This window comes from Dermacentor silvarum, chromosome 1, assembly GCF_013339745.2.
Source record: "Dermacentor silvarum isolate Dsil-2018 chromosome 1, BIME_Dsil_1.4, whole genome shotgun sequence".
Taxonomy (NCBI): Eukaryota; Metazoa; Arthropoda; class Arachnida; order Ixodida; family Ixodidae; genus Dermacentor; species Dermacentor silvarum.
The window spans coordinates 445898933-445910347 of record NC_051154.1 but is presented as its reverse complement, the minus strand read 5'-3'; the positions used below and the strand labels follow the sequence as shown (position 1 = coordinate 445910347).

Below are 11415 nucleotides of genomic sequence, written 5' to 3'. Positions count from 1 at the left end.
CACCACATACGTGAAGAAACCCATTGGTTCATGATAATCACAAAGCCCAAGCACCTTAAAGGGAACTTAAACCGCTTAATGGTAGCCTATAAAAGCAGCATGTGTCATACAAAGCCATTTATAAGCCACTTTCCTATCTAGTAAGTCACTAAACTGTTGGCAATTGCTCAGTCATGTTGCTTAAAATGGTCGATGGTTACACAGAAAAATTTGTCTCTAAATCAGCAAGAAAGTCGCTAAATCTAGAAATAAAATCGCTAATATGGGAACGCTGATACGGATTCGGTTAGGCAGGCTGCTGGTACCTCTTATATACAGTAAAATAATTACTAATTTGAGCGTACCAATGTTTGGAACAAATATTCGTCAGATTTTATTAACATTGTAGTATTTTATTGTTATATTACCTGTCACTTGTAATTAAAGTAGATCAGAGCAAGCATGTCCTCGACAGCATTCAATAAAACGTTCCGGCCTTCTTAAGCTTTACAAACTCAGTCTTCAGATGGCGCTTGAGCACTTTTCCGCTTCTGTTCTTGGGCAGCTCTTCAGCGAAAACTATCCCGCCGTGCAGTCCCTTGTAAACAGCCAATTTCTCTGCAAAATAAATAAGCACGTATTTTGAACAGCATTTTAGTTTAATGAATAATGATCATGTACAAAGTACTTTACTAGAAAAGCACTTTTGATGCCACAAGCTCGAAAGGGAGAAATGAGTTCATGTACATAAAATTATTGCTTAGGATAAACGTGCATCGACATGCCAGAAGACTGGATAACAATTACAAGTTTTAAAATTAAGCAGTTGTTCCGCTCTACCTGTACACTGCTTCAGTTGGTGCGCCAGCCAGCACAATTCATTGCCGCAGCGGTATCAGTCCTCATAGTTGGAGCAGTGTAACTCGCGTCACAGAAGGCAACCGACTACTACTTATACAGAAATACATATTCTGATGAATACGATACTTCCTAATGCGAAATTTGAGTGCAGCTGTATACGTGTTTTCATTTCGCAAGTATTGAGGCAAAGAACGTGAGACCGGCATCACACCTTCACCGAGGGAGGGGCAGTATATGGGAAGGCTGGCATGATGAGCGGCATCGAAGCCAGCTGTCGAAAAAGACGGCGACGAACACGCGAGCAGTGGCACGAGCGCGTTGGCGCGGTTACGCCGAGCGACGGCGACGCTCAACCCAGGAACGGGTGCCTAAGAGCTGCACTCTCTAATACTATGGCGCCATCTCGTACTCTAGTGCGGAACTCGGCTTTCCTCTTCACCCTTTCGCCAAACTGTCTTTCTGCACTTTCCTTCTCGCGTTCTCTTCGCTATTACCGTCTTCCATCTCCAGCTGCGCTCCTCGTTCACTCTTTTATTCTTTGCTTCGCTCGTTCGCTCGGTTACGAGGGACGCCGAGGCACGCCGAGGGACGCAGAAGCATGCGGACGCTCAACGCAGAACAGGCGCCTAAGAACTGCGCTCTCAAAGGACAAAGAAGCAGTGAAACACGTGCACGCGCTCACAATATAGGCGTGCGAACCGAAAGGGCCGCTCACTCCTAATTTATGAGATGCAGAAATCAAGTGCGCTCCTTAGCTTCCGCGCGGTATGCTGTCCGTTTGCTAACATTGTCGGCAGAAAAGAGGTAGCGGGCACCGTTCAGAGAAAGAAGCACAGGTTGTCAGCTTACCACACTGCTGGGCTCCATAGAGTCCGAATAGTCTTGTCGCATTGCAATAATTCCTTACAGAAATGTATTTCACTTTACGCAGCTAACTAAATGAGACAATATTGGCTTGGATGTGATTTTCTATAAACAAGTCGCAGATGCGTAGTAGCCATCATTTCTAAAACAATTCTGTTAGGGCGGCTGGTATAGCAATAAACAAGAGCATACAGCACAGGTATAGTGTTTGCTGTGACCTTCCTATTACAGCGAAGCTGTATATGCCTAGACGAAAACACTCGTGGTCCGACCACAGAACCCTTATGTGGAAATAAAGCTATCGAAAAGCTATCGAAAACTGCCGTCTCGTTCACTTGGTATACACCAAAATTGGCGTGGAAAGGTACGAATGTATGACTAACATGACTAATAGGTCATGACATCAATAACATCCCATTCCCGTCGGTTACGTCACGATTAACGATAATACAATCACAGATGGCGCATACCCGCATTGGATATGCGGGTATGAGCCAGGGACAAGAAAATAAGAAAGAAAGAATGAAAGAAATCTCCATGAAACATCGTTCGAGCGCACAATTAAACACGGACTTGACGAGAAAGATAACACGAACGCCGGACTTCAACTGAATTTTATGCACGCAAAACAGGACTTTATGTACACAGGGGGGTGGGGGGGGTGGGGGGGGAGGGCACTGCTAGTGCACTGGACCACCCAAAAATATTTCCTTGGTCCAGGCTACAATCATCAGAGACGTGGTTTTCCATGTCATCCCGAAGCCAACCGGTCTACCGAACATTGGTTAACTCCCAACCCCGACAAGATATCCGATTTTAAGTATAGAATGGCCTTGCGAGCGTTAGCGCTGGCATCATTACTCTTTTCCAGATTCCACGCACCACCAATACTTATTGTGGCCCCACAGTGCTCTGTGTTCCATTATTGCTGCATTCCGCTTCCCCTTTATATTCAGATAATCTTGGTGGGTACTTTCCTTCGCCTATATATACACCGATGTATTTATATTGATTGACTATGATTATGACTTGCTGTTGAAATGAAACCACGTAATTACTCGTCGCTTCATTAAAGATCAGAATTCCCGATTTCTTTGTGCTAAAATTAAAACCTAGATTTGTCACTGCGTTGCCACAGATATTCGCAAGTGTCTCTAAATCTCTTGCATTGCCCGCTGGTAGCACTATGTCGCCCGCATACATCAGTCCGAGAGCCTTAATTCTGTTGCACCATTTGTCCATAACGCTTGTAAGATAAATCAAACCCTAATTCGCTGCTTTCCGGTCGTCTTTGTATGCCCTTAACATAAAGCGTGAACAATGGAGACAAAGGACATCCTTGCTTTAGTCCTTGGTGAATTTCCGCCACTTAATAACATTTTCGACCTTCCCATACAACTTGTACTCGGTTGTTTCTATATTTCTCCCTCAGTAGCTTCACACAATCTTCATCTGTGCCTTCATACTTGAGAATATCCCATAACAACGTCTACGTTGTCGTAGGCTCCAATCTCTAGAAATGCTATCAATAAAGGTCTATTCTATAAATATCTCTATGCACTGAGTTAGTATAAACATATTATAATTTAAGCACCTGCCTGTCTCAACCCGTTCTGTAGTTCTCCCAGTACATCATTTTCTCCAGCCACTTCGACAGTTCTACTTTTATGGCTTGCAGTGACATTCTATATATCACGAACGTTACTGTAACTGGTCTGTACGAGCTCGCCTTATCCTTATCACCTCTGCCTTTGTATATGAGATTCATCGTGCTTTCACGCCATCCAACCGGAATTTTCTTTGTTCTAATCACTTGCTCGATGGCATTAGTCAGCAGTACCTTGCTCTTCGGATCGAAGTTTTTGATTAGCTGTATTATGATTTCATCGGGTCCTGCTGCCGTGTTATTAGAGACATTTTCTTCTGCTTTTTTGAGTGAAAGTAATGTATACTAAATTTTCATCCTTCAGGCTTCTCTTTTGTTGCTGGATTTGAGTCTGAACTATCCTTTCTTGCGTGCCGAAGTTATCCCCAATAACGCCTGTGATGTACCGCAGCGCATCGTCTCATTCGAAGATGTTACCGTCTTCATCCCTTATAGACGTTTGCGAATTCAAAGCTGGAGCTCCGAGTGCTCTTACATGGTAGCAGAGATTTTTCGAGGCGCCTTGGTCTTTTTTGCGAATGTTATGCACCCAAGGTTCACTTGCGCATTTACTTTTCTCTTGCACTAGTTCACTCGCCACACTTTTCTTTTCTCGGTATTTGTTCCAACTAAGGAGCACCTCTTCTTCGTGTAATCCCAACTTTTTGCCCCTGGAGGCCTGCTTACGTTCTTTTGCAGCTTGCTTTATTTCTTTGTTCCACAACTTACGCGGTTTCCTCGTTCCTATCCAACAGAGTGTTAGATGGACTTGACAAACGCCCTTTGTCAGAGGAAAGGGTCCTGGGACACTGGCCAAGACCGTCCTCAGCACAGAAGACTTTGAAAGCGTTGTTGCTCTTCTTGAAGAGAACTGGTCTCAGAGACAGACTTTAAGCAGTGCCGTATTCTCCATTTTTGTGCGTTCTTTACACTTTTTTTTACATCTCTGTTTTAATATCTTTTATTCCCCTTGCTCCGTTTCCCCAGCACAGGGTAGCAAGCCGGTCTGAGAACTGGCTAACCTCCCTGTCTTTCCGTCTATTCCTCCTTCCTTCCTTTCGCCGTGTCTGTCTTATCTCCTGCTGCATAACGTATACCAGTTCCTTATATTCCCAGACTGTTGTAGGAAACGCCTTCATTTTCTTTTCTGTGTTTTTCGCGTTCACTGTTATTTGCTCTTCAGATCGACAGACAGACAAAGAACTTTATTAACTAAGTCCTGAGAAGCCCTGCCCTAGGGCAGAGCTCCGGGCCGCTCCCACGTGGAGACGGGTCGGCCGAGCCTAACCGCCGCACCGTGGGCTCTCTGGACAGCCCAAGTTTGGCGTGAAATTTCTGAGCTCTGGATGGCAGAGCTCCACTCTTTTTCCGTGATGCGATTGGGTGCCTGTAACGAGGGGCTTCGCCAGAGCATGTGTTCTAAATTGCCAACAGCCGCACAGTCGGGGCAAGTAGAGCTAAAACTCTCTGGAGTGATCGAATGAAAGAGGGCCAGGTTGGGGCATGACTTAGTCTGAAGCATGCGTAAAGTGGACGACAGAGGTCTAGCCAGTTTGCTATATATTTGTCCTTCATTAATTTTAAAAATTTCTGATGCCATGGTTCGTGTTTCGCGTTAGTATCTCTCCAAACATTTAGGTTAAACGTCTATGATCACTACTCAGGAATTTTTTTCCGTGGTCGTCTATTATCATTTGGTCTAGTTGTTGGTAGACCATTTCTGAGACTAAGGCGCAGTCGACACATGACTGCCTGTTTCCGCACTACCACGTTACCTGTCCATGACACTTATTCTACCTGTTAACTACTATAAGGTTCTGCTCATCACACAGATCCATCCCTATATAGAGAATCATTGTAATCAGTATATCTGCTTAAATTCTGCATGTGCACCTTCATATCTCTTACTAATAATCATATCTCCACCTGGCCTGATTTCTTGAAGTCATTAATATCGCTTCTAATGCGATCAATTCTTTAATTGTATCTCTGGTATCACTACCTGCCCATAGGTAAGCTATTCCAAGGCACGTCTTCTTGCCTCCCCATGTACCACTAATCCAAAAATGCTCCCTACATGTCTCTTTTACTCTTTGCCATTTCATACCTCGCCTAATTAGCATGCCTACACCTCCGCCTTTCTTTGGCCGACTCATTCTGTTGCACCCCTCCCATATAAATTGTCAGTAACAGGCGGCTGCTCCAAATCTCGTAGATGCATTTCGGTCAAGGCGTACAGGCAAATAGCTTCGTCATGTAGCTGTGTTTGAATTTCCAGCCACTTTTCCTGCTTGCGACCACCCTGCATGTTTATGTAACGGATTTTAACGTCTCTATGCTTAGTTTTGGTGCGTCTTGTCTTTACTCTTTGTGGTCTGATTCGCCCCCTGCTGCGAATCGACGTCCAACCGTTGTTGGTAAACCACCGCAAAAAAGTATCCCGTTACGGCACAAATGCGCCTTCGCGACCCGATCGGTGCACTTCTCGGTTAATGTCAATTACCGCAAAATTATTTGCCTGAGCTATCGGGGAAACTTCCTTTTAATCTGGACCCACTGCGCTTTCTAGTGGCGCTACCGCAAAGTCCACGCCTGGCCTCTGAGACGAGAAACCTGGCGAGCCGGTGCCTGTAAACGCTGAGAATTGTTTCCTCGCTTGCCGCACAAACAGTGGCACATGCTCAGTGACCTATGTTTCGGGAGGTTTATTGAGTAGCGGCACGTACCCAGTGCATTTGTGACGCAGCCTGCTAATGCGTCCGGTTGTCCTTCAGGAACCCTTGTGACGTGGCTTCAATTTGAATTGACTCGAATACTTTTAAGGGATCCTTTTCGTCATTGTAGAGCGTCACATTATCAGTGGCAAAAACCGAGTAACCGAAGTTGACGTCAAAGACGTCCATTGAAGAGCAGCACACACGTATACTGACACACACCCAGTGACCCAAGATGGCATCAAAGAGGTTCACTGAAGACGAGCACACACACAACATAGATAGATAGCCCCCAGAAAGTGCATGAAGTACCCTAATAATGTTAACGCATCAGAAAGGACGCATGCACGGTTTCTGGGTTTCCATTGGTAGGCAACTTAGTAAACACACAGTTAATGTTCTAATGTTGATGCAGTAGCCATATTGTTTCACATTTTACAGTCTGATTCTGCACTATGCACTCTACCATTGCGAATGGAGTTGCCTCGCTGTAAGTCAGCACTGCTCGCGGTAACGTACCTGCCACGTGTTCTTTGATCCGCTGTGCAATGTGGCCAGGTTCCTCCCCCTTCCATTTTCGTTGCAAGACAACAATGGCTGCCGGTGCCTCTCCGAGCACCGGGTGCGCCACACCGAGCACGGCTACTTCGGCCACACAGGGAAGCTCGAGAACGCATTGCTCCACCTCGAAAGGCTCCACCTTGGTGTCTAAACACTTGATGACGCTCTTCAGCCGCTCGGTCACAAATAGCCGACCAGAGGCGTCGTAGTAGCCCATGTCACCTGCGCAAGAGATATCTGTCACTCACGTACTTCCTTTCCTATTAACGATCACAAGGCACCGCAGTAGCCCAGGTTCCCTGTGAACACACAGCGTCTACGTGGCTTCGATTCTTACACCAATCACATGAACTTTGGTGCTTGTTGGGCCACGCTTGATTACGGACACATCAGTCTAAGCAATGTGATTGTAGGAGCGAGAATACATTTGCACATTTCAATTAGCTAAAACGCCATCATGGCATAGAAATCACATTGCAGTAGCGTAAAGCAGCCACTGTTGTACCGGTACCAAGGTTCATTGTGAATTCGATCGTAATCTGCGGTAACGTTATTTCGTAATTGAAACAGTGAAAGTTGAGAAGACGATATGACAGGCAGGTGGGGCAGAACTACGAGTGACAAGCAAGTGGCACTTTTAATACCCCAAGTTGCATTCTATGCCGCACAAAATGCCTCATTGTTGACACGGAGTATTACGAAAGCAGAAAAAAATTATGCGGAAGCCATGTCACGTTGACTGGCGACGTTATTGGGATTAGCCGTCAAGCAAGGTAGAGCGACTCACCGTATTGCTGAATACACCTTTCTTAGAATCTGTAGTGGTTATTCTGCGATTTCTATTCCTTCGGCTAAATGCGACACACACTGCCTCTGGGATCGGCCGACCTACCTGTAGCTGACACTCGCTAGTTAGAGTCGCCAATGAACAACGAAGCTATGACCGTGACTGACAGCGCATTGCCGACAATGGAATGACGAAGATGCCTCGAGCGGCTAGTGGCGCGGCAATTTTGCGTGTATTCGCGGGATTTTTGCGGTATCGGAAAAACACTTTTATGTAGCACGTATTGAGCAACAGAAAGCTGTATCAGGAGTTTTTCATGTTGCTCTACAATATTCCAATTAAAACTTTTCATCTAATTATCATATTTGTGAAATTGATAAGTCAATACTAATTATCTAATCACTCGGACTGCAAAAAATAATGCGAGTATCTCCAAGCGAGGGCAAACAACATTACCTTCGTCGTCACTGGCTCGCATGTGCAATCTTGCGAACGGCAATTAAACTTCGCAGTTCATGTGAAAGCACCGATACGCTAGAATAATTCTGCCAAGTGAAACTCTGTAGAAACACGACTGCATCTATCATATGAATAGATATGTGCCTGCTTACTGCAGCTACTGAAAAGCTAATTATTCAATTTTTGTTATATGTACTACTAACAGCGGTAATTATCATCTCACTTTGTGTCCCCTCACCACATGACTCTACTTAGAGGTGGTCTTCATGTACGTCTGAGCGTCTAATTTACAAAAAACCTGTCAACTCAACTGTGATCACCCTGTATATGTTTTGATCATGGCTCACTCGGACTCAGACACGCCAAACTACAACTCAGCCCGATTCACTCCGAATCAGACGCACTAAAATGCAACTCAGCTGCATGGTTACCGCGTTCATGCGCAAGCACCGTGCAACAATACTAAGAGGTTTCGTTCTTGTTTTCGTGGCGATAAATCATCTGACGGCAATGTTAAATTTGTAGATATACGAAATGCTACTTAAGATGCCAAAATGTTATCAAAGCTGAATTTCTTTAGCACATGCTAGCCGTGATGGCTTAGAAACTAATGCTGCTTTTGTCAAGCCTGAGGTCACGTCTTCCATTTATGCCACAACAGTTGCGTATCTACAGTGAGCAAAGCAAAAAAAACTTAGGTAGTAATTACTACACTTCGCTGGTAGTTAAACAGACGTACATTAACGCACTGAAATGTCGAAGCGAATACTTTTTCTGCAAAAAGTATGTTCGTTAACAGCGTGAACCTTTTACAGTGCATGCCTATGGATGGCGAACTATAGATGGAACATGAACGCATGTGCTGAGTGCTGTCATGTTTCTCATAAATGGCTGGAGGTGTTTTTCATGCCGAATGTTTCAGGCTAGTTACGGTGATTTGAAAATAGATAATTTGTCGGAATTTGTGAATATACACTAAGTAACTACGTGTTAATATATTCAACTATTCTGGTGTGTTTAGTCTTGAGAATCAGTGCAAGAACTCGACATTGTGGAGGTTGAGCTAAAACACTTAAGCTCACTCGTAAATAAAGTCACTCGACTGTCGTTGCCATCCGGGAGCTTAAGAATAAAACGAATACGTTTTGGTTGTACTGTAGACGAACTCTAGCTACATTACCGACATGTTTTTTTCTGAATTTGGATGTTTCCTTTAGTTTATATGTCAACAAAAGCTATCACTGCGCGAAAATCCTCAAACTCATTCCCCCCCCCCCCCCATTTAATCTGAGCAAGCAAACGTAAATTCCAGTGTGTTTACCTCGGATAAAGGAGTGCGCTGGACAGTGGTGATCAGCGGAAAAAAAATCTTTGAGCAACGCCAAAAAGTTGCCGTCACTAGTTTCGCTCTCGTTGCCGCTTTCAGTGGCTATATCTTTCAATAGGTTTAGCTACAGCTAACATCAACAGCTATTTATAACTTAATTCAGTTAAATGTGGGATTCGACGTACAGCTGTGTTAGAGACACTTCCTGCCAGCGCACTTCAAATATTTAGGCTTTAAACCCACTACGCATACGGTTTGAATGACTTTTTTGTGTACTTCAAAAATATGAATCGCGTTTTCCTCATGTAACCTCACCGCACACTCCCTTGCCCTCACCTCACAACGACCGCTCTCCTTTACCTCGCGCTCAGCAGCCTTCCCGAAAGCGATCCTGATCACCTCACCACGTGAGGGTGAGGGCAGATGAGGGTGACGAAGGCCCTCGTGAGGGTACCCATGTCTGATGACAACAATTTCATGACCACTATGACATCACGACAACGCCATGACGACGAATGCGTGACGAAGACGACGCAATGACGCCAAAACAATTGCAGCGGTGGCATAACCACGGCTGAATGACTGCGCCATGATTACGATGAAATGACGAACAAGGACTAACATTCATGAAACACGAAGGCGGTACGACGACGACGGCAGGATGACATTAAATGAAAGCGGCAACCTTCAGATAAGACTCGAGGAGCATCGGAATGACGTAAACAAGCGCCAAGTAATCCCTAGCGTGCTTGAAGAACATGTGCTGACCACTGATCATGAGATCGGCTGGGGCAGCGCACATTTCCTTTGAAGTGCTTCTGTCTTCAGTCGCTACATGTACAGACGACTACAAGAACTTTTGTATAAACGGTGGATATCTTAACCCGACCAGCGCCCGCACCCTACGTCATGGATTCAACCGCATATAACCTCGCGCCCTTCCTGTTTCTCCGCACAAGGCTCCCGTGTGGACGCCAAAATATCAAGCTCTTTACAATAATTCTTCCCTTCGGTCGGCGTCAGTGTGTGTTTTCTTTTAGTTTTCCATGCTTTCAGTCTCTAGCAGCACTACTAGAAGGTTTTATACCATAGACTCAGGAGAATATAATAAGGTAGATATTGTAATAATATATTTCTCTTTGTTGTACAGGTAAACGAGCATTAACTATAAAAAATAAGAATGAAACTTAGTACTAACTCTTCGCGTGCTTTATGGCTAATAATCATCGTTCATGTGGGCATTACTAGTCCGTTCAAACGTAAAGATAAAAAAATATCCTCATCGATCTTTGGCAGCTCACCCGTTCGCAGCCAGCCATCAGCGTCGAGAGCGGCAGCTGTCGTCTCGCAGTCATTGTAGTAACCTACCATGATGTTCGGCGAACGCACCATTATTTCACCACGTTCCAGCGGAGGCATCGTCCTCTGGGACTTCGGATCAATGATCTACGGTGCCACAATATAAGCAATTTAAGTGGCTGCAATCATCATGGTCAATTTGCCTTATAGTCCCCTCATAGATCATTACATAATATATAGGGAAAGAGAACTAGTACAGAAAATAGATCATACTAAGGTACGGTTCTTAAAAGATTAACATTAATTTACTCGACATGATCAGGATGACATACGAAGCGACCCATTCATAGATTGTTTGCACGGACACAACGTACAGAAGCGCTCACAGCATCAAGTAAAGTGTCAGGTTGAGGCAAGTGTCCGAGAGGAAAACTAAAAATGCCTTCCTTAAGGGAAATGCATTAACACCTTTGCCTAAATGTGAAATTACACGGCGCAAGAGCTGACACGGAAAAATAAGCACATTTTAGAGGAATTATTGATGAGACACATTGTGTGCAGAGGAATAAAACATGCTTCAAGTAAGAGCCTTATTGAACACAATACACACATTGCGTTGTGGCGTAACGTCAATTGCCGTTAAAGACCCACTGGTGTCGTGCTTTGTAAGGCCACCCGGTACGTGGTAGTAAGATTTGGGGTCAATGGGTCGGCCCGGTTGCTCCGCACCACACCAGACGTCAAGCTGACAGCATCACGCGATGGTACTCTCGAGAGTTCACCAGTCCCTTTAAGACAGGGGTCTCAAACTCACATCGAACACCGGGCCACTTATATTTCATAGAGATTTTCGAGGGCCGCACTGCGGTATGCTAACGGAGGGGAGTTGATTTTGCAAATATGGCCACAAGTACAGCAA

The 11415-nt window shown here is 44.8% G+C and overlaps 1 protein-coding gene across 1 annotated transcript in view; it reads right to left on the bottom strand.

Moving 5' to 3' along the window:
- Positions 1 to 416: 416 nt before the first annotated feature.
- The window catches only part of LOC119449032 (uncharacterized), an 80321-nt gene continuing 69322 nt past the window's right edge, over positions 417 to 11415 (bottom strand). The window contains exons 9-11 of the mRNA XM_049660836.1: positions 10499 to 10643; positions 6583 to 6846; positions 417 to 597 (exon numbers count right to left, since the gene is read on the bottom strand). Coding sequence (XP_049516793.1) covers positions 458 to 597; positions 6583 to 6846; positions 10499 to 10643 — 549 coding nt within the window. The 3' untranslated portion in view covers positions 417 to 457. The remainder of the gene's footprint in view (positions 598 to 6582; positions 6847 to 10498; positions 10644 to 11415) is intronic.